Below are 25752 nucleotides of genomic sequence, written 5' to 3'. Positions count from 1 at the left end.
GGCGGGTGCTTCTGAGCCAGGCCCACTGTGGCCCAGACTTGCTGCTTACATGAGAAAGTGATAGGCAAGGTGGCCCTCGGGTGGCCCAGGATGTGGGGCCAGGGACAGGCGGACTGGCAGTCCCGGTCCCCTGCTTCTCTCAAGCCCTCTCTTTAGGACGGTCATCCTCCCTACCCGCAGCTCCTTTTCCTCCGGACTCTTCTAGTTCCTGAGCTTGAATCCAGGTTCCGCCAGTTTCTCACTGTGTGGTCTTGGACAAGCTATCTGGATTTCAGTTCCTTTTCTGTAGAAATAGAGATTCTCAACCTCTGAGTCGTTATCATTAGGATGTAAACATCTGGGAAAGGATAAAGCAGCTTCCAGCTCTGAGAGCGCCTGGGGTGAAATCCACTCCCACAGCCTATCCTGGGGGGATTGAGTCACAGCTGAGATCGTGAGAAGCCCCACGGTGGCTCTGCCTCGAGTGTCCTTGGGCCTCCTCTGCCATCCTGGTGCCCTTTGCTGACTTCTGCTGGTTGGAGGCAGAGGCAGGCTGAGAGCTAAGCGAGGCCACCCTGTAAGGCCCAGCGGGGGACCTGGGTGCCGGCTGGCCCTTGCCTGCCTGTGGGCACCAACCTCTGTGTCTTAGAATGACAGCCTGGGCCTCCTGGGTAGTGGCGTGGGCCGGACTGTGTCTTCCCTCTGAGCCGCTGGCTCTGGGGCCCAGGGTCTCTGTTGAGTGGAGGGAAGGGGACCTCCCAGAAATGTGGGAGCAGCCTGAGATCAGAGAGTTGTGGGGGAAGAGGGAAGCGCTACTTGGGGTACAGTCCCCCAAAAAGGCAGAACAGAGGAAATTGAAACCGAAGGTTGTTATTAAAATGGCCCAGACACAAAGCAAGAAGGGCAGCTTCTACGGCCAGAGGTCAGAAGTGCTGGAGAGCTGGGGTTCAAGGCATGTCATGTCCTTGGGTTCTCATTGAAAATCTTTGTCCTTTTGTACCAAGTCTTGATTTAGTTAATTTAACCAGGGTGCTGTCCTAGCAGGGTGGGCTGCTGGGAAGGAGCCCCGGGTCTGACTCTCACTCTGAATTCAGTTCTTAGACCTGAGACGGGAGACAGGCACTCAGGGAGGTTCAGACCTGGAGGGCGATAGGCCTCTGTTTTCTCTCCTTTAGGCCCAGTCCCAGGGATCCATCACTCTCAAAATCATCCCGGCCACCCAGGAGGAGGACCGCTTCAAGGAAAGCAAGGTACGGGGAGGCAGGCTCACTGGAGCGTGCCCTGCTGGGTCCCTGCCAGCCTTGTGCCCCTCGTGCTGATACACTGTGCCCGGCAGGGGCTTGATTCCACAGTGATTCACTCGTTTGTACCCTGCCTCTTCTTAGAAACAGGATTTGACGTAGGTTACTAATAAAAAACAAGGTTACTTCAATCGATAGAGAAAATCAGGGCCAGCCGGGTGTGGTGGCTCACGCTGTAATCCCAGGATTTGTGAGGCTGAGACAGGAGGAGGGCAGGTTAAGACAAGCTTTAGCAACCACACAAGACTCTGTTTCAAAGTAAAAAAAAAAAAAAAAAGGCTAGGGGTATAGGTTGGAAGTAGAATGCTCCTGAGTTCAATCCCTAATGCCACCAAAATAAAATAAAATCAGGGCCATCACCAGGAAGAGAAGGTCCCAAGTGTGCTGGACTCGGGCGCACAGAAGTCACTGCCGTTTGGTTGTCTGGCCGAGCCCACCTTGGGTGGTCACTTCCTTTGTGCCGGGTGCCGGAGGCAGGGCCCATTGGTAGGCTTGAGGGGTCTTAGTGCAGAAGGGGGACTGCCATGTGACAGGTGCTTCCGGAAGAGTGTACAGAGTTAGAGGCACCCAGGAAGGCATCATAGAGTGGGGGTGCTGGGGGTGGGGCTCGAGGGGTGCAGATGAGCAGGGCTGTGGAGAGAAGGTCTGCTGAGGCACCTACTCTACAGGGGCTCCAAGACATTGTGGAGGGGAGCTTGTTGGGGCTCAGTGAGAAGGGTGATGTGGCAGGGCTCTGGGGGAGGGTGGCAGGGGTTTTTGCTGGGGATGTGAATTAAACCCGTGTTCTAAGTGGCTGTGAATGGTTTATGAAGGGATTTGGTATAATCCCTGCTTAGTTTGAGGACTCTTAGAAGCTGACTTGTTAGTTGGGTACAGTGGCACACACTTGTAATCTCAGGACTTGGGAGGCTGAGACAGGAGAATCTGCAGGTTCGAGACCAACCTCAGCAACTTTGTAAGATCCTGTTTCAAAATAAAAAATAAGAAGGGCTGGGGATGTGGCTCAGAGGTAGGATATCCTTGGGCTCAGTCCTCAGTACTACACACAAAAGAAAAGCTAACCTCTGTCGGTACCAGCTACTCAGGAGGCTGAGGCAGGAGGATTGCAAGTTTGAAGCTAGCTTGGGCAATTTAGGGAAACCTTGTCTCAAAATAAAAAAATAAGGGCTGGGATGTAGCTTTGTGGTAGAGCACCCCTGGGTTCAATCTTCCTTGCTGTAAAGGCGGCAGCAGCTGGCCCTGACTCAAGGGTTTGAATGCAGATGGCTTACACCAGAGCGGAGGGGGAAGGAGGAGGGAAGGTAGCCAGGCTGAGGGTGTTACCTAGCAAGTCACCACTGTGGGCAACTGGAGTGCAACCCTGCAGGGAAATTCAGGGATCCCTGCAGAATACATGCCTCTGTTGACCAGCCCAAGAGCCCTGGGGAGCTCAGGGGTCTATCCACCAACTCCTGGCAGGCTGTACCTGGGTATTAATTTGTAACAGTTCCTGCCTGCTGGGTTAGGAAAAAGAAGGTCTCAGTAGTAAGTCCTTAGGCAAAGAGATGCCAGGGCTGGTAGTTGGATGTCAGCCCAGGGTGCACTGAAGGGGTCCAGCCCGGGGGCTGAGGGAGCACACCCACCGCCCGAGAGGTTACCTGGAGGTGGTAAGAGGTTCTTAAAGGCATTTTTGTTTGTTAAGGGAGGAAGTTATCCAACCAGCGTGTGTGTGTGTGTGTGTGTGTGTGTGTGTGTGTGTGTGTGTATTTTGCTAGAAATGGAACCCAGGAGCATTCTATGTCTGAGTTGCACCCCCGGCCCTATTTTATTTTTTATTTATTTTTTTTTGTGGTACTGGGGATGGAACCCAGTGGCACTGAACCTCTGAGCTACACTCTCAGTCCTATTTTTTAGTCTTTTTAAATTTTTTTGAAACGGTCTCACTGAGTTGCGAAGGGTCATGCTAAGTAGCTGAGACTGTCCACGAACTGTAATCCTCTGGTCTCTGCCTCCCAAATGCTGGGATTACAAGCATGCGCCACCATGCCTGGCCCTTATTTTTTATTTATTTATTTTTTGGTATGGGGACGGAACCCAGGAGCATTCTACATCTGAGTGATACCCCCAGCCCTATATTTTCTTTCTTTCTTTCTTTCTTTCTTTCTTTCTTTCTTTCTTTCTTTCCTTCCTTCCTTCCTTCCTTCCTTATTTATTTTTTTATTTTATTTTATTTTTGGTGGTACTGGAGGTGGAACCCAGAGGCTTTCTACCTCCGGGCTATACTTCCAGAACTATTTTATATTTTATTTGAAAACAGGGTCTCACTAAGTTGCTGAGAGCCTTACTAAGTAGCTGAGGCTGGCTTCGAACCGGTGCGATCCTCCTGTCTCAGCCTTCCAAGCATAGGGATTACAAGCGTGCGCCACCACGCCCAGCTTTTATTCTTTATTTTGAAACAGGGTCTCACTGAGTTGCAAAGGGCCTCACTAAGTAGCTGAGGGTGTCCTCGAACTGAGATCCTCCTTCATGCCTGGCTTAGTTTTTATTTTGAAACAGGGTCTCACTATGTTGCCAAGGGCCTCACTAGGTTGCTGAGGCTGGCCCCAAACCTGTCGTTCTCCTATCTCAGTCTCCCAAGTGTGAGATTACAAGTGTGTACTACCTTGCCCAGCTGTGAGAGTTTTTTTTTTTTTTAAATTTAAAATTTTATTCTGTTTTATGTTTGTGGTATTGGATATTGATCCCAGGGGCATTCTACTTCTGAGCTATATCCTTAGCCCATTTTAAAGTTTTTATTTTGAGCTGGGTGTGGGGGTGCATGCTTGTAATCCCAGTGTTTGGGAGGCTGAGACAGGAGGATTACAGTTCGAACACAGCCTCAGTTACTACTTAGTGAGGCCATTTGCAACTCAGTGAGACCCTGTTTCAAAATAGAATAAAAAAATAGGACTGGGGGTGTAGCTCAGAGGTAGAATGCCCCTGGGTTCCATCCCCAGTAACACACACACACACACACACACACACACACACACACACACACTAAATAAATAAATAAATAAATAAGTTTTTATTTTGAAACGGGCTCTTGCTAAGAGAGAGCTGAGGCTCTCCCTATTTTCCTGAGGCTGGCCTTGAATCCGTGATCCTCCCGTGTCAGCCTCACAAGTACTAAGATTACAGGTGTGTGCCACCATCCTGGGACATATTTGTGTTTTAGAAAGCTCTCTGGGGCATTCAGTGGAGGAACGTGGAGTGGGTAGAGACTGGAGGCAGGGAGACCTGGTAGGAGGCCATTGTAATAGCCAGGTGAGAGAATATTAAGACCTGACCTGTAGCTGGGTGTGGTGGCGCGCGCCTGTAATCCCAGCCACTGGGGAAGCTGAGGCATGATGCCACCCTGGGCAGCTATCAAAGACCTTGTCATAAAAACAAAAGCAAACCTGAGCTGAGGTGGTGGTAGAGGATAGAACTTCCTGGAAGTCAGGGCAGAAAGGAGAAGATGTGAATCACATGCTTTTTATCCATGGCCGGAAGGAAGCAGGCCGGTCCCACCTCTGCCTCTTGCTGTAGCATCTGGCACAGAGATGCTGTTGAAGAAGGGACACAGCAAGATCTGGTTCAGAGGAAACTTCAATAGCTACCCTGATGAATGAGGACCAGTAAGGGGCCCTGATGAATGAGGACCAGTAAGGGGCCCTGATGAATGAGGACCAGTAAGGGGCCCCTGATGAATGAGGACCAGTAAGGGGCCCCTGATGAATGAGGACCAGTAAGGGGCCCCTGATGAATGAGGACCAGTAAGGGGCAATATCTTCAGTGACTGTTTTTATAGCAAGTGAAGTGGAGAAATAATTTTTTTTTTTAATGTACTGGGGATTGATCCAGGAGCATTGTACCTTTAAGCTTTACCCCTACTCCTTTTTATTCTAAAATAGGGTCTCACTGAGTTGTTGAGAGTTTTTCTAAGTTGTTGAGGCTGGCCTTGTACCAGGGATCCTCTTGTCTGAGACTCCCAAGTACTGGAATTACAGAGGGATTACAGGTGTGAGCCAGTGTAATCAGCTCTAAATATTTCTTTTTGATCTAGATGTTTTTTCTGGGCAGTTATTTAAGATTATACTTTTCTGAGGGCCTAGGACCCTTGGAACATCTGTGGCTGGATGAGGGTATCTGTTCCCACAACCTCTGGTCAGGAAGTTTTTGGTTTTTTTTTTCAGGTCTAGGGATGGAAACCAGGGGCATTTGACCTCTGAGCTACACCCCCTGCCCTATTTTTTTAAATTCTTTATTTTGAAACAGGGTCTCACTAAGTTCAGAGGGCATCACTAAGTAGCTGAGGCTGTCCGCAAACCATGATCCTCCGGTCTCAGCCTCCCGAGCGCTGGGATTACAAGTTTGCGCCACCACGCCTGGCTGGTCAGGAAGTTTTTACTGTTGTCTAACTGAATCTTTTCTGACTGGCGCATAAAGCAGTACAGTTTGGATCTGTCCATGGAAGACCCTGGACCCTGGACCCCATTCTATTCTTTCTCCTTGCTGTTGAAGTCATTGGTCTGGAACTAGAAATATGTAAAATAAATTCATGCCATTGTAGTGTAAAAGAGAGCAAAGGTGTGTGAAGTGGGCCTGTGTCCTCACAGCCTGGGACTCCAGGGTAAAAGGGGTGCGGGGCATGTCTAAGTATATGACAGATGAGGCAGGATTGAGCTGTAGAAAATATGGGTGTCAGTCACCCACCAATGAGTGAGGCCGGGGCTGCAGTTCAGCAGTAGAGTGCTTGCTTAGCATGCCCGAGGCCCTGCGTTCCGCCCCAGCACGCCCCCCATGATGAATCCCAAGTACTGAGATTACAGGCATGTACCAATACATTTGTTGATATTTGTGTTCTTACCAAAACATTGAGAGTACTTATTTAACAGATGGCTCTGACTTCATTAGGAGCAGTTGGTATAGTAAAAATCACACTGGAGTTGCAACTTGTGTTCGCCTTTACTTTTGGTCCCCAGGCTTGGTTGTTGCTTTGTGTACACTGAGAAGATGTTTTGAGGACAGCAGATCAGGGAAACATAGAAATGTTTAGGTTGGAGCCGGGTGTGGTGACGCACGCTTGTAATCCCAGTGCTTGGGAGGCTGAGGCAGGAGAATCTCGAGTTCTTGGCCGGCTTCAGCTACTTAGCAAGGCCTTCCGCAGCTTAGTGAGACCCTGTTACAAAATAAAGATGAAGTAGGGTTGGTGCCTTATCTCAGAGGTGAAATGCCCCTGGGTTTAGTCTCCAGTACCACCAAAAGGAAAAGAAAGAAATGTTGAGGAAAGAGAAATTCAGTTGTAGTTCATTCACTAGTTTCCTTTACATGTGTGTGGCAATCCTTGCATCTCGTACACTCCTGTAATACCAATCCTGGATGGATTTCCTGAGTAGAATGTCCCACATGGTTGATGAACAGTAAGAAAACCTGGGCAGTGTTTTGCTAACTAGTTCTCTATCCTCAAGGCCGTTCACAAAGTTACCATCCGCCTTCCACGGGGCACTGACCCACCTGTGCGGAGCACAGAGCTGCCACCTCACCCTTGCTGTCCCCTGCAGGTGTTCATGCGGGCCCTCTTCCACTACGACCCTCGGGAGGACCGCGCCATCCCCTGCCAGGAGGCAGGCCTGCCCTTCCAGCGCAGGCAGGTCCTGGAGGTGGTGAGCCAGGACGACCCCACGTGGTGGCAAGCCAAGCGAGTGGGGGACACCAACCTCCGCGCCGGCCTCATCCCCTCCAAGCAGTTCCAGGAGAGGTGGGTCTGGGTGCTACCATGAGGTGGGGGTCCCCAAGCTGCCAGTGACCCAGGTACACAACAAACCCCTAAGTCTCTGCCAACCATAGACAGAGGGGCCCACTGAGTCGTGTTTCTTGAGTGGCGCGTATGTCTGTTCTTGTCCCCTAACTCACGGTGTTGGCTGTTTGAGATTTAAATAACGTACTGACGTGTATACAGTTGTCCTTCAGTGTCCACAGGGATTGGTTTCAGGACTTCCTGTGGACACAGAGATTAGCAGATGCTCAAGGCCCTTACATAAAATGGTATAATACTCAACCTGTGTATGTCCTCCTGTGTATTTCAGGTCATCGCTAAATGACATATAATACCTTATATCATGTAAATAGTTGTTATACTGGCCAGGAATACTCCTGTTATCCCATTATGTAGGAGGCTGAAACAGGAGGATGGCAGATCTGAGGGCAACACGTGGTAACTTAGCAAGACCTTGTTTCAGAACTAAAAATAAAATAAGGTGGGGGTGTGTCACTGGGTTTAATCTTCAGTACTCCCCCCCACACAAATAAATAAACAAACAAATAAATAAATGAAAGTTGTTATACCATATCATTTAGGGAATATTTGTTTCAAATATGTTTACCTGTGATTGGTTGAGTCTGTAGACATAGGACCCTTAGATGCAGAGGCTCAACCATATTTTATAGTACATGCTTAGGGAAAGCTTAAAAGTAGACTATGAAAATAGAAGAGGAAGAAAATCACCCAGAGTCTCACCACAATCTAAACAGCACTGCTCATTTCCTTCCTGTGGTTTCTGTGTGAGTGTAGCACACAGGACTTGGGGGGGGGTCTTGCTTTTATTTACTTATTTATTTTTAAACTTAACATTTTGACATTTGCATTTAGTATCTTACCGCGTATTTGTAGTTTGATTTACATTCAGGGGATTTCCTCAGGAGGTGTGCGGGTATTCTTATGAGTTGGGCTGGCCTTGGCCGGGCCCTGTGGTGGCTGTGGACGCACGAGCTTGTATGTAGTGGCAAAGTCAGGTGTCTTCAGGCACACACGTGCATATGAGCGGGGCAGTGGAGGGAGGTGGACACGGTTCTCTGCAAGCTCAGCCAGGAGGCTGCCCCTCGCCTGGGCTCGTAGGGGAGGCTTCTCCAGGAAGGGTCGGGCCTCGTGATTCCACGGCTGACACTTCAGGGCATCTCCAATTTTTCTGTCTCAAAGCTGCAGTAATTATCTTGCGTTAATAAGAGAATGTTTCTCATATTTAATGTATTTTTTTCTTTAGAATTGATTGCCAAGAAGGTAAATCCTAGGTCAGAGGGTGGGTGGACAGGACTGTCACCTCCCCTGTGAGCTGTAGCCCACTACATATTTTTTTGGGGTACTGAGGATTGAATTCAGGGGCATTCTACCTCCAAGCTGTGCCCACAGCCCTATTTTTAGTTCTGTTTTTGAGACAGGGTCTTAGTAGGTTGACGAGAGTCTTACTACTTACTGAAGCTGTCCTGGAACCCGTGATCCTGCTGTCTCAGCCTCCCAAGTACTGGAATTACAAGTGTGCACTGCCACACCTGGCGCTCCCAGCCCTATTTTATTTATCTGTTTTGAATTAGGGTCTCACTAAGTTGCCGAGGCTGGCAGCGAACTTGCAATCCTCCTGTCTCAGCCTCCCAAGTACTGAGATTACAAGTGTGCACCACCACTTCCAGCTCCTCTGCACATCTTTTGGGGTATAGAATACAGATGACAGAATCCTGGGTTTTCCCATATCAGTGGTTTTCTTGGTGTGGTCTCCTGGCCAGAGATACCCGTATCACCTGGGAACTTGTTAAAAATGCAGGTCCTTGGGCCCCACCCTAGACCTACTAATGCAGACCCTGAAATCTGTGTTTCAGCAAATATCCCAGGTGATTCTGAGGTGCTAAGGTCTGAGAACCCCTGCTGTGTTTCCTCGGGGGAGCCCGGGCCCCTCTGTAGTTTGGTTTCACAGGTCTTGGCAACCCTTACTGGAGGCTGTTAGGGAGGCTCTTTGGCTGCATTGAATGTGGGCACCTGGACACCTCCAAGAGCCCCGGGTGTTTCCTCAACCCATGTGCGACTCGTCTCAGAGGCCGCCTTTCCAGTGGGGCTGAGCTCCCCGTGTGAGGCGAAGGCCCTCACCTGGGGGTCATGCCGGCCCTCGGCCTCTCCTGGAAGTCTGCGAGCTGCTCTGCTATTTTCCAGCCTCCTCAGAGTCGAGGAGGCTGGAGTACCCGGCTTGTGCCCCACTGTGGGACTGGGCCTTGGTTTCTCTGAGTTTCCGAGGGCTGCCTTCAACTGCTCCTGTGTCCCAGGTCATGGACCCCCATCCCCTTGTCTCCCCACAGACGACTAAGCTACCGCAGAGCCACGGGCACCCTGCCAAGCCCCCAGAGCCTCAAGAAGCCCCCCTGTGAGTAGACTGGCAGGGATGGCACTTGAGGGAGGGGCTGGGGTTGGGACTTGGGGACTTTGTGCAGGGAGGAAGCTGCATAAAGGGAAGGGGCCTGGGGGTCCTGTCTGAGCTTGTGGAAAGAGGCAGGAAAGGCATGGGGGGAGGGCTCGGGGCAACTGTTCCCCAGAGAGGAGCTCTGATCCTTGGGATCCATAGGTGACACTGGGGGTTATGTTAATGCCTCTCCCCCAAGTGGTATTGAAACCTCTGTGTGTACGGAGGGGTACTGAGGGGGTCTGTAGTTTTCCTTAGATTCCCAAGAAACTCTGACTCTAAAGATTCAAGAACCACTGATTTAGAAGGTGCTGGAGAAGGGACTGAGTGACCTCTCTGATAAGGTTTGACAAATGCAAATAGAGCATGCTCAGTTACATTTAAATTTTATTTATTTATTTTTTTTATTTTTGGGGGCCTGGGGGTGGAACCCAGAGGCATTTGACCTCCGAGCTATACCCCCTGCCCAATTTTTTATTCTTAATTTTGAAACAGGGTCTCACTGAGTTGCGGAGGGCCTCACTAAGTAGCTGAGGCTGTCCACGAATTGCGATCCTCCTGTCTCAGCCTCCCAAATGCTGGGATTACAAGTGTGTGCCACTACACCTGGCTACATTTAAATTTTTAAATAGTGAATTTTTTAGTAAAAGTATGTCCCATGCAGTATTTGGGACATATTAAGAAATTATCCAGCCAGGCATGGTGGTGTATGCCTGTAATCCCAGAACTTGAGGGGTCGAGATAGCAGGATTGCAAATACAAGACCAGCGCCCGGTGACTTAGCAAGATCCTGTTTCAAAATAAAAGAATAAAATATGGCTGGGTATGTAGCTCAGAGGTAAAATGTTCTTAGATCCAATCTCCACCGCCCTTAGCTTCGATCACCACAAAGAGAAAGGAAAGAAAGAGGGGAAGAAAGAAAGAAGAAAATAAATGATTTGTTGTTTATTTGGAAGTCAAGTTTACTTGGGTGCTCTGCGTTTTATCTGTGTAACACTTTACCTTTTAGAAAACATATCCACCTGCGTTCTTGCCTTCTCTTGGTTTGTATTTGTTGAGGGGTGCTGGGGTGGAGTCCAGCTCCCCCAGCTCTAGTCTTGTAATCATCCCAGAGCCCTAGGAAGCGGTGGAGTGAGGCACCCCCTTTCTCCAAGAGGGAAAAGGCAGGCTCACAAGTTTACATGCATGGAGTGGGGGTGCAGGGAGGCCTGTAGTCAGAGGCCCCAGGTTAGGGCCCGTGTGGAAAGGAGGCTTTTCCCGAGCCTGGCCTTTGCTGCAGGGGCTGGCAGCTCTGCTTCTCCTGTCCCTTGGCTCCATCCTCTGTCGCCTGCATTTCCTCAGGCAAGTCCAGAAAAGAAAGAGCGGGTGTGATTTCCACCACGGCACCCCAAAGATAGTCATTCTGTGGGCCACTGCCAGTGGCCACCTGTCCAGCCTTGCTGTCCTGTGGGAAATCTGCTGGGGAAATTGCCCTGGGGGCCACTTTTGCCAGCCGTGAGCTGCTTCCCCTGGGCTGCTAGTGAGACACACACAAGAAGACTAATTAGGGCAGGTCTTAGGTGTAGTGACGTGCCGCGGCTCAGATCACAGGTTTGTTGGAGGAAAGAAACAGGACAGAGGAGGGCTCCTTGGGCTCCCGAGGCCGCCTCTCAGCCGCAAGGCTTCCCGGTCCCCTCTGCTAACGCTGTCTCATCTGTCTTTTGTGCAAACCGCAGATGATCAGCCTTGTGATACAGGTAGGCCCGGCATTTGTCCCCATGTACATGAGTGAGGCCCCTTCTCCGTGGAACGTTTGGGGCTGGAGGGGCTGGTTTTCCTTCCTCATCTCGATGGCTGTGCCCAGATGTGTAGGTTGGGAAGGGGCTCAAGGCCTTAGGGTCCCTCCCCATGGGCCCAGCACAAGGGGCCAGCCTTCCAGGGACTGGGCTGTGCTGACAGCTCAGTAGGGGCCAGGACACAGGAGGGCGGCGAGAGCGTCCTCCTGCCCTATTCCCACTGGTCGCAACTCAAGGACTGGAAGGAGTTCTCCTGGCCCGGGACCCCCTCCGGGGCTTGGAAAGGTTGTTGGGACCTAACATGGAGAACCGACTGCAACGGAAGGACTTTTCCTGGGGCAGCCAGGACATGGTATTTCTCTTGAGCTCCTTGGTATCCCAGCCTGGAGGCTGGCCTGACCGTCAGGGCTGGGGTTCCTCTGGGCCTGAGGATGCGTCCGCTGCGACTCACTGTCCTTCCCTCTTTTTGGTTCCCAGAGACCTGTGACTGTGAGGGGTACTTCAAAGGTCACTATGTGGGTGAGTAGCCGGGTTCTCCCCGGGGCCTCCTGCTGGCCCGCATATGTCCCACCCCACCTGGGGCTCCCCAGTCGGGGAAAGACACAGGCTGAACAGTACGAGCCCCAGACCTGGTCATGAGCCCCTGAGCCTGGAGGATCCCCCATCTCTGTCAGCCTGAGGAGGGGCTGTGCCTGTCCAGATCTGAGGACCCCACCCCAGGTTTCACCCTGCCACGGGTCACAGAGCCATGGAGGAGGGGCACCAGAGCACTACGTTAACACTGATTTTATCATCGTATCTTGATTGAAGTCTGTTCAGGGTGACTGCCCCCACATACAATGCCAGGGTACTTAATGGTCTTCAGGAGTACCTTTACATCTTTTATTTTCTTCAGTTTTTTTTAAGGCCTTAGAGACAGGCCAAAGATTTTTTTAAAACCTTTGTTTTGAAGTAATTTCAAACTTACCGAAAAGGTGTAGGAATGGCAGGGAGGATGCCCGTGGCTCCTGCCAGGCCGCAGTCCCAGACTGCCCACGGTGCTGCCGTTCCTTTACTATTCATGGGGGCCGGCTCCCAAGTCACAGGTGAGTCTGGTGTAGACGTGCCCTTTGGCCCTCGGCACCTCAGCATGTATGTGCTGTGGATGGAGCCAGAGCCGCCCTCTTACGTAACCTCAGGACAGTGGCCAAAGGCTGGAACTTTTTTTTTTTTTTTTTTTTTTGGTGGCACTGGGGATGTAACCTGGGGGCCTTCTACCTCTGAGCTACACTCCCAGCCCTATTTGTTATTCTTTATTTTGAAATAGGGTCTCACTAGCCGGGCGTGGTGGCGCACGCTTGTAATCCCCGCGCTTGGGAGGCAGAGACAGGAGGATCGCGCAGGTTCGAAGCCAGCCGCCCGCGCTGGCTTAGGAGACCCTGTTTCCAGATAAAAATGTAAAAATAGGTCTGGGAGTGTAGCCCGGATGTAGAAGGGCTTCCAGGAACCCCAGTACCACCAAATAAATAAATAAATAAATGAAATAGGGTCTCACTAAGTTGCAGAGGGCCTCACTAAGTAGCCGAGGCTGGCCGTGAACCTGTGGTCCTCCTGTCTTGGCCTCCCAGGTACTAGGATTACAGGTGCGCACCACCATCCCCGGCTCACGTGTTGAACTTTAACACGTGTCTGATTGTACTGTCTTACCTGCTGTGGTTAAATGTCACCAGTGGTCCCGGGTCCAGGGTCCGTGGAGGACTACCCATTGCACGACTGCATCCCCATTTCACAGATAGGGAGAATGAGAGAGATCAAGAGACTTGCCACGTCAGTCACATGCCAGGCCAAACAGGGACCTCAAACCCTAGTCCTTGGGTGCTTGGAGGTCCCCCTTCATCATGCCACTGTGCCTCCTGAGCAGCAGGGTGGGGAGGTCAGGGGATCAGTCCTACCTCCAGGTCCTGCCCTGCGGGGAAGGTCTTTACTGGGAGATCCTGGGACACATGCCACCATGCCCCTCTGTCCCTCCCTAAGCTGGTCTTCGGAGGAGCTTCCGGCTGGGCTGCAGGGAGAGGCTTGGTGGCTCGCAGGAAGGGAAGATGTCTGTGGGAGCCGAGTGCCCGGAGCTGCTGACCTACGAGGAGGTGGCCAGGTACCAACAACAGCCGGGCGAGCGGCCCCGCCTGGTGATTCTGATCGGTAGGTGCCGGCCTGGGTTTCCAGGGGTGGCTGGTCCTTCCCCCGCGCTGGGGAGAGAGCCCAGCAGGGACCTCGTCCGTCTTCCCTCTGTCTCCCAGGGTCTCTGGGAGCGCGGCTGCAGGAGCTGAAGCAGAAGGTGGTGGCTGAGAACCCACAGCACTTTGGTGTTGCTGTTCCACGTAAGAGGGCCCATGTGGGTGTGCGTGCATGTGTGTGTTGGTGTGCGCGTGAGTATATCATGGGGGGCTTGATTTCTTCGTATTCACCTCGATCCCTTCAACACTTTGGGTCTGAGGGACCACCCGGCACTGCCCGCTCATTGTGGGACACCGGCACGGCAGGAAGAGGCTCCCATTGGTCCTCTAAACCCTTCTCTGGCAGAAGCTGGAGGAGGAAGATGAGTCGGGAACACACTGCAGGCAAAGTGCAGCCTCAACCCAGTCTGAGGGGCCCCACAGCGGGAGCGGCCAGCCCCTTCTTCCCAGTAACTCTTACCCTATGGCCTCTGTCTTGTGGGTATAAAAGGGGTCAGAGAGGGTGAAGCCCCTGGGAGAGGTGCTGCCCAGCCCGGCCTTGCCTCGGGGCAGTCCTGAGAGGGGCGGCACCCCTACTGAATCCCGCTGAGGCTGTCTGCTGCTGGAGGCAGCATGGTGCCAAGATCCAGTGGGCGGGATCCTGGTTCTGCTTGTGATGATGATGAGGAGGAGGAGGGGGAAGACGAGAGAAGGCCAGAAACTGCAAAGAGCTTTCATGTGGAGACGCTTGGTCAGGCCTTCCCTAAGAGGGATTGGTATCATCCCACTCTGCAGAGGAAGACAGTGAGCCCCAGCGAGGTAAAGGAACTTGCCCAGTGTCACACCGTCAGCAAGAGGCAGAAACACGGATCAGGCCCCAGGCACCCGCCCCAGCCACGAGCTCACAGAGCAGAGCGGCAGGTGGTTTCTCACCTGCTGCTTCATCCTGCTCTTGGCCCCTCAGTCCCTCACTCTCAGTCCCTCGGGCCTCAGAGGGGCGCAGTGTGGGTGCCTGCTGGCTATCGAGCGGGTATGCTGTGGCAGCAGTAATAGGCCTTTTCCAGGGTGTTCTAGGGCAGGGCAACTTTCCCCTGGGCCACCCCACCGATGGCACGGCCACTCCTCAGAATTGTTTTCTGAGGCCGGGCATGGTGGCTCACGCTTGTAATCCCTGCGCTTGGGAAGTTGAGGCAGGAGGATTGCACAGGTTCGAAGCCAGCCTCAGCTACTTAGTGAGGCTCTCAGCAACTTAGTGAGACCCTGTTTCCAAATAAAGTATAAAACAGGTCTGGGAGCATAGCCCGGAGGTAGAAAAGCCCCTGGGTTCCACTCCCAGTACCACCAAAAAAAAATTGTTTTCTGCTCTGAGGGGGTGGGGCATGGGGGCCACTCTTGGCCTGGAGCACTTTGGGGAGCCACTGCTCTTTAGGTTTCAGGTGGATGCTCGGAGGTGGTCGCACACAGGGAGCCCTCGGGTCCATCCGTCCCTTGGCGTGGGATCCCTGACTGGGTTCGAGCTACTTCCAAGGATGTCACAGATTCCTCCCTCGATCTTAGGAACTGGAGGAAAGGCTTCCCAGAGGCAGTGACTTCTGTGCTGAGGGTTGAAGAGTAAGGAGGGGTTTTCCAGGCAGAGAAGAGAGGAGGAGTTGGCTGTACAGAGGGAACATTGCATGGAAAGGGATGGGGTGTGACCCAGGGCAGCCATGCCAGGGCCTGGAGACGCTAGTGCGGACGACGTGGCAGGAGATGATGCGGTCAGAGGTTGGGTGGATGGTGAGGGTCGTTAAGGTGTTTAGGATCCAATCTGTGAATGATGAAGTGTTTTTGGTTTTTTTTTTTTTTTTTTTTTGTGGTACTGGGGTTCCTGGAAGCCCTTCTACCTCCAGGCTACACTCCCAGACCTATTTTTACATTTTTATTTGGAAACAGGGTCTCCTAAGCCAGCGCTCAAGGCTGGCTTCGAACCTGCGTGATCCTCCTGTCTCAGCCTCCCAGGCGCAGGGATTACAAGCATGCGCCGCCACGCCCGGCTGAATGATGAAGGTTTCAAAGCAAGGCAGTGACCTGGAAGGGTGACCATAGCAGCGCTTCCAGGGATCCAACCAGGATGCCACGTGGGGATCACAGAGCATCCCAGCGCTGGCCCCAGGGGCCAGAAAACCCTGTCCTTCAGGTCCCTGAGCTTTCTTTTGGAAAAGCTGGTGTCGTCTCACCTGTGCTCTTGTTCTCTGAGAACCTGACTATCCCCAGAAATGTGCCTTTCTCTTCCACTATGCAAACCAACAGGGAACACGGTTTTAAAGCTGTTTCTTGCTGGGCGTGGTGATGCACACCTGTAATCCTAGCATTTGGGAGGCTGAGACAGGAGAATCGCAGATTTGCAGGCAGCCTCAGCTACTTAGTGAGGCCCTCTATAACTTAGACCCTGTTTCAAAATAAAGAATTAAAAAAAATAGGACTGAAGGTGTAGCTCAAAGGAGAATGTTCTTGAGTAGTTTAACCCCTAGTACAAAACAAACAAACAAAAAGACTCCACTAGGACTAGGAGTCCTTTCAGTGATTCTTAAAAACCCCAGCATCAGCGGGACATTGTGGTTGATACCCGTAATCCCAGTATTTGGGAGGCTGGGACAAAAGGATCACAGGTTGGTGGCCAGCCTTAGCAACTTAATGAGGCCCTCAGCAACTTAGACCATATTTCAAAATAAAAATAAATAGGGGTGGGGGTGTAGCTCAGAGGTAGATTGCTCCCCAATACCAGAAAACAATGAAAAGCTGGCATCAGGGAGATGGTTTGGCAGAGTGGAGAAGGGCATGTGCCTGGCATGGGACAAAGGATGGCCCTGGCTCTGCTGGCTGTGGGTCACTGGGCACTGTGCTTAACTCTCTGTACCTCAGTTTCCCCAGATACAAAGTGGGGGCCTGACACCAGGACACTCGGGCAGAGATGGCTGCTAATACACAGACCCGCGACGAGCTCCTTCCTGGGTGGACGGCCCAGGCTCGCCGCTGTTCTCAGTCACTGTGCCCTGACATCTCTTTGCTCAGCTCTGTCTCTTCTTTCTTTAAAAGATACCACAAGGCCCCGAAAGAGCCAGGAGAAGGAAGGGGTGGAGTATCACTTTGTGTCTAAGCAAGCATTTGAGGCCGACCTCCATCACAGCAAGTACGTTGCCCAGTGGCCGGCTCTCGGCAGCTGCGGGTCTTTGTACCTGTTTACTGTTGCACTGCACGAGAAGTCGTGTTGGGAAGTCCAGTTTTTTTGTTTTTTGTTTTTTGTTTTTTGAGAAAACTCCAGGACTAATGTTCTTTTCTCCTTTGGTGGTATTTTAGGTTCTTGGAGCATGGCGAATATAAGGAAAATCTCTATGGAACCAGCCTGGAGGCCATTCGGGCTGTTATGGCCAAAAACAAAGTTTGTTTGGTGGACGTGGAACCGGAAGTGAGTTTCTAGCCCAGTGCTCATGTCTAATTAACGGACTGCAACTTTACAGGCCCGTTGGCCTCAGTCGAGGGAATTTCCAGGCCAGAATAATGGATGGGAACTGTCCTTGCATTTCTTTTTGAGAGTTGAATGAAGGCTCTGAACCCCACACACATGCACCTGTATCCACAAATACTGTGTTAATTGGAGAAAGCTCATGTTAAGGACCTTTCCCTTGGCCCATAGACTCAGGACAGTGTCCCCTGCGTGAAAAAAATCATGTTAAAGATGGTGGCCTGGCCTGGCCAGTTGTAGTGTGAGAGACGGAGATGTAAACACCCAGGTGAAGCTGGGGCTGAGTCCTCCCCAGACAGCCCTCCCCTAACCAGGACAAGTGAAATGCCCTGAGGGAGGCCAGGAGAGCAGCTTGAAAGGGAAGGAGGAGGGAGCCGGGACCAGCATGAGGAGCTTCAAAGCCATTTCTAGTTCTGCGTGACCGGCAAGCCATGGGGCTCCACGGGGGCCTGGCCGTCTTTTTAACCTTGTCTTTCAGAAAAACTTCCAAGCTTTGAACTCAGTTATGTGTATTTTTTTTCCTATATAGAGATAGATCTTTTGATTTCACGATATAAACTATAAGCTTTATTTTACAGAAGTTAGCTTCAAACATATTTCAAAAAGCCCATTTTTGCCTATAAGGGAAAACCCTTGCTCGTTAGGACTTCCTGGGAGTTGGTAGTCAAAATTCAAAGTTTAAACTTCAAAAGCATTTTTGAAAGGTGATTTTATTGATTTTTTTGATGTCCAGATAGTGCGTGTAACAGTTTAATGCCAGCATTTCCAAACAGAGGCTCATATATTCCAGAGAAAACCCACTCATAACAGTGTGATTTGCATATGGAAAACCTGAAGTCTGCAAGTTTGTTCCAAGTAATCCCTTAGGTTATGGTTCTATGTGCTTTGCAAACCTTTTCTTTGACTATCAGAAGACCTGTGTGTTATCACAGATTTTGAGTATAGACAGATTGATTTTGTTACATGTGTGTGGCATTGGGATTGAATCTAGGGACAGTCTACCTTTTATCTCTATCCCTAACACTGTGTGTGTGCGCGCGTGTGCGCACTGCAAATAAGACCCAGGGGTGGTATTTTGCTGAGCTACGCCCTTTTATTTTTTATTTTGAAATAGGGTAGAGGCCCTCCTCACTAAGTTTCTGAGACTGGCCCAAACCCTGCAATCTTTCTGTCTTATGTCTTAGCCTCCCAAATACTAGGATTACAAGTGTGCGTCAGCGTGCCCAGCTCCCGGCCCTTTCTTTTCTTTTTCTTGTCTGTGAAACAAGTTCTCGTTAGGTTGCTGAGAGTTTTACTCCGTTGCTGAGGCTGTCCTCAAACCTGCAAGCCACCTGTCTCAGTCCTCCAAGCATTGGGATTACAGGTGTGTGCACCGTGCCCGGTTCACATTGATGATGTTTGACTAAATAGATGCACACTGAATCCTGCTGCCTCGGCCGGCAGGAATGTGCAGGTGGGGAAGAGCTAGAGGGGTCAGATCTAAAAGAACTGGCGACTCTGAACGGAGGCTCTGGAGCCTTCCTTCCTCTGCATGTGGCCTTCAGGGCCTAGCTGAGTTCATTGTCACAGTGAAGGATGAGAAGATGTACAGTTTGCCTGCCTGCTTGAAACCCCGACCTCTGCTGTCCAGTGTATGAGCTCGAAGCACATGAGGATTGAGCTTTTGAAAAGAATGTTTCACAGTAAAGTATTTCAGAAGTGTGTGATTTTTCTGAACTTTCTTTCTCAGGCACTGAAACAGCTGAGGACCTCAGAGTTCAAACCCTATATTATATTTGTAAAGCCTGCAATCCAGGAAAAAAGAAAGACACCCCCCATGTCCCCGGCTTGTGAGGACACAGCAGCTCCACTTGTAAGTTCAAGCTGACCATTTCTTTTCTGAAGGCTTAAGAGGGGCGATTGCAGTGAACACCTCTAGCTGCTTGAGGTTACTTGCAGTGGAGGAAGGACATAGGACATGACTTCTGCACAAGACCAGCTTTCCATTTTGCCTGTTGGCAACACTAAGAAAAGATGGCCAAGCCGGGTGTGGTGCACACGCCTGTTAACCCAGTACTTGGGAGGCTGAGACAGAAGGATCACAGGTTTATAGCCAGCCTCAACAACATAGAAAGGCCCTCTGCATTTTACTGAGACCCTGTTTCAAAATAAAATAGGACTGGGGGTATAGCTTAGAGGTAGAATGCCTTTGGGTTCAATCCCTAGTACCACAAATTAAAAAAAAAAAAAAGGAAGAAAAGGGAGAGAGAGAGAGAGAGAGGGAGAGAATGGCCAGAGAGAGAGAGAGAGAGAGAGAGAGAGAGAGAGAGAGAGAGAGAGAGAGAGAGAGAGAATGGCCAGAGGCTTGAGGTGGGACAGTCAGAAGTACTTCCCAATCCAGGCAGGCATGGCGTTGCCAGGCTCACACCCCTCTACTCTCCTGTAAACGCCATCCCCCACATACGGGCTGACGTCTGTCGGAGACCTGATTCAAGTGTGACGCAGCACGTGCTGAGCTCCTAGCCCAAACCCAAGTGTTATTTTAATTGAAACATCAACTCACAAGGTCGTTATCACTGCTCTCAAACCAGTTTGAAACCATCAGCGAGTTCCTCTATTTCTGAAACTAGTAGATAAGATAATCCAGTGGGTTCCTAGGTACACTTCTGTTTCCTGCTGGAGATCTTATTCCGCTCAATCTGGGCCAGGAACCCCCTCCTGACACCAAAGTATTTGGTCGCGTTCTCCCAGGACGCATGGACGTGGTCTCTCATCTCTTCTGGTGCTCTGCAGGGCCGGGTGGGGAGTGGGGAAGATGTTTGATGTGGGGTGAGAAGCAACCCAGTTTCAGAACAGACGTTGCTTGCTGCCCAATGTGGCTGGTTCTGCCTGAGCGAGGCCCTCTCAGATCCTTCCCCCCAGGTTGAGAAGCTCCCTCCAAGATTTTGATATAATCCTGGTTCCTACTGATTTTCTGTTATAACTGTCTGCATTGACATGGCATATTTAGCGTGATATGACTAGAAGAACATTCGAAATCGTCCTCTTTGTAAACCCTGTGGGGAGCATCAGTGGGTATAGGACTGTTTAGAGGCCTGCAGCACATTCACCACAGCAACAACAAAAGACCAGAAATTACTTAAATGTCTACTAGTGCGGCTCAGTTCAATATCTTACTATATTATACAACATTCACAGGACGGAATGGAATATACAGCCAATTAAAAGCTATGTGTTTTCTGGGCACAGTGGCATACAACTATAATTCCAGTTCTTGGGAGGCTGAGACAGGAGGATTACAGGTTCAGGGCTGGTCTCATCAACTTAGCAGGACCCTCAGCAACTTAGTGAGACCCCATTTCAAAATAAGTAAAAATTAAAAAGGGCTGAAAGTGTAGCCCAAAGGTAGAGCACCCATGGATTCAATCTTCAATACCAAAAATAAAAACACTTAGTTTTATTAGTTACATTTGAGACTATCATCCATTTAATTTCTATGTATGGTATGAGGTAGGCTATGTCCACATTCTTTGCATGTGGATATTCCAGTTTTCCCAGTGCCATTTGTTGAAACGCCATTTTTTTCATATAATTATCTTGGTGCCCTTATTAAAAATCAGTTGACCAAAAAAGTAAGGCTTTATTTCTGGACTCTCAATTCGATTCCACTGATCTATTATTATACTGGTACCACAGTGTGCTGAATATTGTAGCTTTGTAGTAAGTCTGTTTGTTTGTTTGTTTTTGTACTGGGGTTTGAACCCAGAAGCATTCTACCTCTGAGCTACACCCCAAGACTGATTTTATTTTTTATTTGGAAATAGGGTCTTACTACATTGATGATTATAGTAACTTTTGAAGTCAGGAAATGTGTCTTCCAACTTTTTCTTCTTTTTTTTTTTAAGATTTAAAGAAGTTTATTAAAAAGATAGAAATACAGAAAATAGAAATACAGAAGATAGTTACAGCCTCATTCCAGAATGGCATGGGGGAGGGTGGTCCGGGCCAATTCACCACCCCCCAACTCTTTCTTTTTTTTTAAGATCACTGTAGTTCTTCTGGGTTCCTTGTATTTCTATAGGAATTTTAGGATCAGCTCGTCAATTTTTTTTACTGTTTTGTAAAAAAACAAATATTTTAGGACTGATAGAATTTAATAACCAAGGGAAAAGAGCACATTTATATATATATATATATATATATATATATATATATATATATAGTCAAGAAGACATTAAGTGAGGCAGATGCAGTGGCGCACACCTGTTATCCCAATGCTTGGGTGTCTGAGACAGGAGGATCACAGGTTCGAGGCCAGCTTCAGAAACCTAGCAAAGCCAGGTGTGGTTGCACCTGCTTATAATCCCTGTACTTGGAAGGCTGATACAGGAGAATCACAGGTTCAAGGCCAGCCTCAGCTACTTAGGCCCTCTGCAACTCAGTGAGACTCTGTTTCAAAATAAAGAATAAAAAATAGGGCTAGGGATGTAGCTCAGAGGTAGAATGCCCCTGGGTTTATCCCCAGTACCGCAAAAAACAAAACAAAACAAAAACAAAAAAAACACCTGTTTCCAAATAAAAAATAAAATAGGGCTGGAGTTGTAGCTCAGAGGTAGAATGCCCCTGGGTTTATCCCCAGTACCACACAAAAAGAAAAAAAAAAACCCTGTTTCCAAATAAAAAATAAAATAGGGCTGGAGTTGTAGCTCAGAATTATAATGCCTCCTGAGTTCAATCCCCAGTACCACAAGACAAACAAACAAACAAACACAAAATACATAAGAGAATAGACACAGCTTCTTGGGACACAGAGAGGTCCGCTAGGTCCTGGGAAACGCCAGCTTCCTGGGCGTCAGCGCCCTCCCTGGCCTGCAGCTGCCATTGCAGGCGGAGCTGCTGCAGGCCGGCTTGGTGTCGCTCCCGGCTCTGCTGTCTGGTTTGCCTCCAGCACTCACAGCGCGCTGTGTCCCAGGCAGGCGGCCCGATGGTGACGCACATCTGCATGGTAATTTGTTCTCTGTGGTCAATTCGCCCACCAGTTGTGAAATCCCACCTTCCTCCTCTCCAGATGTCATGGTCTCAGAGCCATAGTTGTTCTCAACATGAGTAGGCACCAAGGTCCCTGCGAGGCTGTTCAAATACAGACGGCCCAGTGCATCCCTCTAGATTCTGCTAAGAGGTTTGTTCTATCTCTGAGCTACAACCCCAGCCCTTTTATTTATTTCTTTTTTTGTTTCAAAACAGGGTCTTGCCGAGTTGCTAAATTGCTGAGGCTGACCTTGAACTTGCAGCCTTCATGCTCATCCTACCCAGTCAGAGATTCTAGGTGTGCAGCACATCCTCCTGTCCCAGCTTCCCAGGTACTGGGATTACAAGCTTGTGCCACCATGCCCAGCTATTTTTTTTTTTTTTTTTGAAACAGGCTCTTGCTAAGTTGCTGAGGCTGGTCTCGAACCTGTGATCCTCCTGTCTCAGCCTCTCAAGTCTGGGTTACAGGTATGTGCCACCATGCTTGGCTCAGCATCTCCGTTTTTAGCACACATGCTTTTATGCGAGTTTGATGTATGTAAGCAGAACCCAGACCGTATTTGCAGAAATTCTTCGTAAAGGCCTGAGTTTTGTGTGATACTAAGTATTTGTCCACGGTCTGTTCCCTGTGTTCCAGGTAGCAGGATCTGTTATATAAAACACCCCATGGGCACATCCTCTGTCTGTTTCTTTGCTGCCCACATGTTGATGGTACTTCTGCCTTTGATCCATTAAGCTGATCTGACAAGGGGACAAGGGGTGGCTGGGGGGGATCTTTTCAATGTGACTTTTAGGACGGTGATTCTTAGTGAAGTCACAGTGTGAGTTTCACCTTTACCAGACAGGAAAAACACCCAGAGGGTTTATGGCTGCAAAGGAGATATCCCACGTTTTACTCTATTAGATGTTATTTGAGGTTTTTTTTTCCCTCAGATGCAGGTACTTATTAGGAAGACTGTGAGACTTAGTGGCAAAAAGTTTTCTTGTAGAATTTCTAAAATTATAGAAGCTCTAAAGGCTTCCTGGATGAAACGTGAGTGCCTGCAGGGGAGAAAAGTGGAGCAGCAGACAGGTCTGTAGGCTGTGTGTGTATGGGGGTCAGGGTGTGTTTAAGGGGGCTGAGGGGTGTGTGTGTGTGTAAGGAGGGGTTGAAGGTCCAGGGGCCACTGCAGAGGGCTCCCGAGTATGAGAGCAGTCTGGGAAGAATAAAGAATTGGGAAGAGGCACCCAGTGGACCCTATTTTTTCTATTTCAGCCTCTCTTAGGTTTTACTGTCCTTATGGTAGCGTGCAAAAGCTGTGTTTTGCCTCTCTTGAAATTGCAGAAGCTCTCATAAAAGTAAAAGTCGGTGACAGAGAGGAGAGGAGGGACTATCTTGGAAGTGGGTCTCTATGGGGAGAGGATAGAACTCTCTTCCCGTGTGGTCGAATGAAAATACCGAGTCTCTGGAAGCCACAGAGGCAACCGAGGACTGGAAAGGAGAGTGGGCCTCGGCCTCTGCAGTTTAGCAAGACTCTGTTTCAAAATCAAGAATAAATCGGGCTGGAGGTGTATCTCAGAAGTAAAATGGCCCTGGGTTCCATCCCTAGCACCAAAAAACAAAAACAAAAAATCAGCAGCAAATACTACCCAGGTCGGGTAAGAGAGGGTTTCTGTCTGTACATTAATGTTAGGTCTTAAGAAAGCAATGCGATCAAAGAAATCAGGCATCCTAAAGTGGGGATTTGATTAGAATTGTCCTAATATGCCTGACTTATGGATTTCTTTTTTTTTTCTTTTTTTCTTTTTTTTTTCATGGTACTGGGGTTGGAACCCAGGGCATTCTACATTCTACCTCTGAGCTTTTTTTTTTTTTTTTTTTTTGAAATATGGTCTCATTGAAGTCTGGGCGTGGTGGCGCATGCTTGTAATCCCCACTCTTGGGAGGTGGAGACAGGAGGAGTGTGCAGGTTCGAAGCCAGCCATGCTGGTTTAAGAGACCCTATTTAAAAAAGAAAAAAAAAAGTATAAAATAGGTCTGGGAGTATAGCCTGGAGGTAGAAGGGTTTCCAGGAACCCTAGTACAACAGAAAGGAAGGAAGGAAGGAAGGAAGGAAGTCAGTCGGTCGGTCTCATTGAGTTGCAGAGGGCCTCACTAAGTAGCTGAGGCTGTCCGCGAACCGTGATCCTCCTGTCTCAGCCTCCCGAATGCTGGGACTACAAGTGTGCGCCACCGCGCCCGCTGCTTATGGATTTCTTTTAGGGGAACAACTTGCGTTACTCCTGGCTGTCTCTCTCCTTGCAGGATGAGGAGCAGCAAGAGATGGCCACCTCTGCGGCCTTCATTGACCAGCACTATGGGCACCTGGTGGACACTGTGCTGGTGAGGGAGGATCTGCAGGGTGCTTACGACCAGCTCAAAGCGGTCTTAGAGAAGCTGAACAAGGACACTTACTGGGTACCTGTTAGTTGGGTCAGGTAACTTTATCCCAGATCATCCAGGCTGGAGAGGACCTTGAAGACCCTGCAGTCCATCCTCCCTCGCTTTACCATCAAGGAATCTCAAGTGCAGAGACAGGCAGAGTTTCCCACAACGCCATCATCAAGAAGAGGAGACACGGGAGGCCCCGGTCGTTGTTGGGTTTTGTCTGTCGCTTTTCGCTGCGCCCCTTTAGATTCCGAGTCGCAAGGGGTGCATCACAGCGTAACACGTGCCACTCATTAAAGTATCACAGACAAGTTGACTTTGATTCTTCGTACCAAAGTTAAGTAGCCACTATTTTTTTGGTGGTGGTGGTGGTGAATTTATACAGTACTGATGTGCAGCGAAGTTTAAGCTTTATAACCAGTGAGACTTCACTTGTCCCGCTGCGCCGGGAGCTCAGTGGTTATACCTAAGGATTTCCCATGCAGTTCAAGTCCCCCTGTCTTCCAGTACTAAAATGTTGATTTGTTTAAACCATTATTTTTAGTGCTTGCCTGGTAGTAGAAAAATCGGTCCCCTGCCTTTTCAAAGAGCGAGCGTACCTGAACTTTTTTTGTGTGACAGAGGCACGCTTACCTGTCCCGTGAATCACTGTACTGTTCTGTAACGTAGCAGTGCCTTTAGGGACTCCTGGGGATGGAACGCTGTGTCTGTCCCCTTTCTGAATACCCTCATGCTCCTGAAGTCGCGTCCTCGCTTTGACTTGTTCTATTCCGTCGGTTCTCTCTCGTGTGTTACTGGCAGTCCCCACCTTCACGCCTCCTGGCGTGCCCGAGCATGGGAACCGCACGACCCCCCATCCACCCCCGTTACAACTGTGTCTAAGCCTCAATAGGTCAGTTCTGCCAAAATCAAAGTATGCAGATGCAGAGTGTGGGCCTGATGGGTTGTCCTGTAGAAAAAGTGGTTAACATCACACAAGGATTGTGATACGTCTTAGCAGCTCAGAGAATTTTACTTATGAACAGCCCATGTATGTACGTTTTATAAGTCTTTACTCTGCGTTGGGTGCAATGCAGGATGCTCACTGGGTACCTGTTACTTGGGTCAGGTAACTAACAGAAATGGGAGAGAGAGGGGGGAAAAGAAAATAAAGAGAAGCTTAGAAAATTTAAAGAAAGTGGCCAAGCTTAAAAAAAGAAAAAGACACCACTGTGGTATTTGAGCCTCAATCTCCCTAATACTGGAAATGGCCCTTAACCACTATATGTTAATGCCTTCGTTCTTTTGTGATCCCATAATTGAGGGTACCTATTAAATAACTGATCTGTAAGTGAGGCATGTGTTCATAGCTGGAATTAACAATT

General features: G+C 49.6%; 1 protein-coding gene across 4 annotated transcripts in view; it reads left to right on the top strand.

Moving 5' to 3' along the window:
- The window catches only part of MPP3 (MAGUK p55 scaffold protein 3), a gene marked incomplete at both ends in the record, with an annotated part of 31052 nt that extends 6610 nt beyond the window's left edge, over positions 1–24442 (top strand). For 3 of the 4 annotated variants that reach the window (XM_080713729.1, XM_080713728.1, XM_080713726.1), the window contains 11 exons: positions 1155–1229; positions 6845–7041; positions 9405–9469; positions 11221–11241; positions 11758–11799; positions 13294–13458; positions 13557–13637; positions 16548–16641; positions 16809–16917; positions 18704–18826; positions 24266–24442. In XM_080713729.1, the coding sequence (XP_080569855.1) occupies positions 1155–1229; positions 6845–7041; positions 9405–9469; positions 11221–11241; positions 11758–11799; positions 13294–13458; positions 13557–13637; positions 16548–16641; positions 16809–16917; positions 18704–18826; positions 24266–24442 (1149 nt within the window). The remainder of the gene's footprint in view (positions 1–1154; positions 1230–6844; positions 7042–9404; positions 9470–11220; positions 11242–11757; positions 11800–13293; positions 13459–13556; positions 13638–16547; positions 16642–16808; positions 16918–18703; positions 18827–24265) is intronic. The other variant, XM_080713727.1, reaches the window with a different exon arrangement.
- Between the last annotated feature and the right edge of the window lie 1310 nt (positions 24443–25752).

The sequence above is a fragment of the Muscardinus avellanarius genome (assembly GCF_963383645.1).
Source record: "Muscardinus avellanarius genome assembly, chromosome: 16".
Taxonomy (NCBI): Eukaryota; Metazoa; Chordata; class Mammalia; order Rodentia; family Gliridae; genus Muscardinus; species Muscardinus avellanarius.
This window is presented reverse-complemented; position numbering and strand designations above follow the sequence as displayed.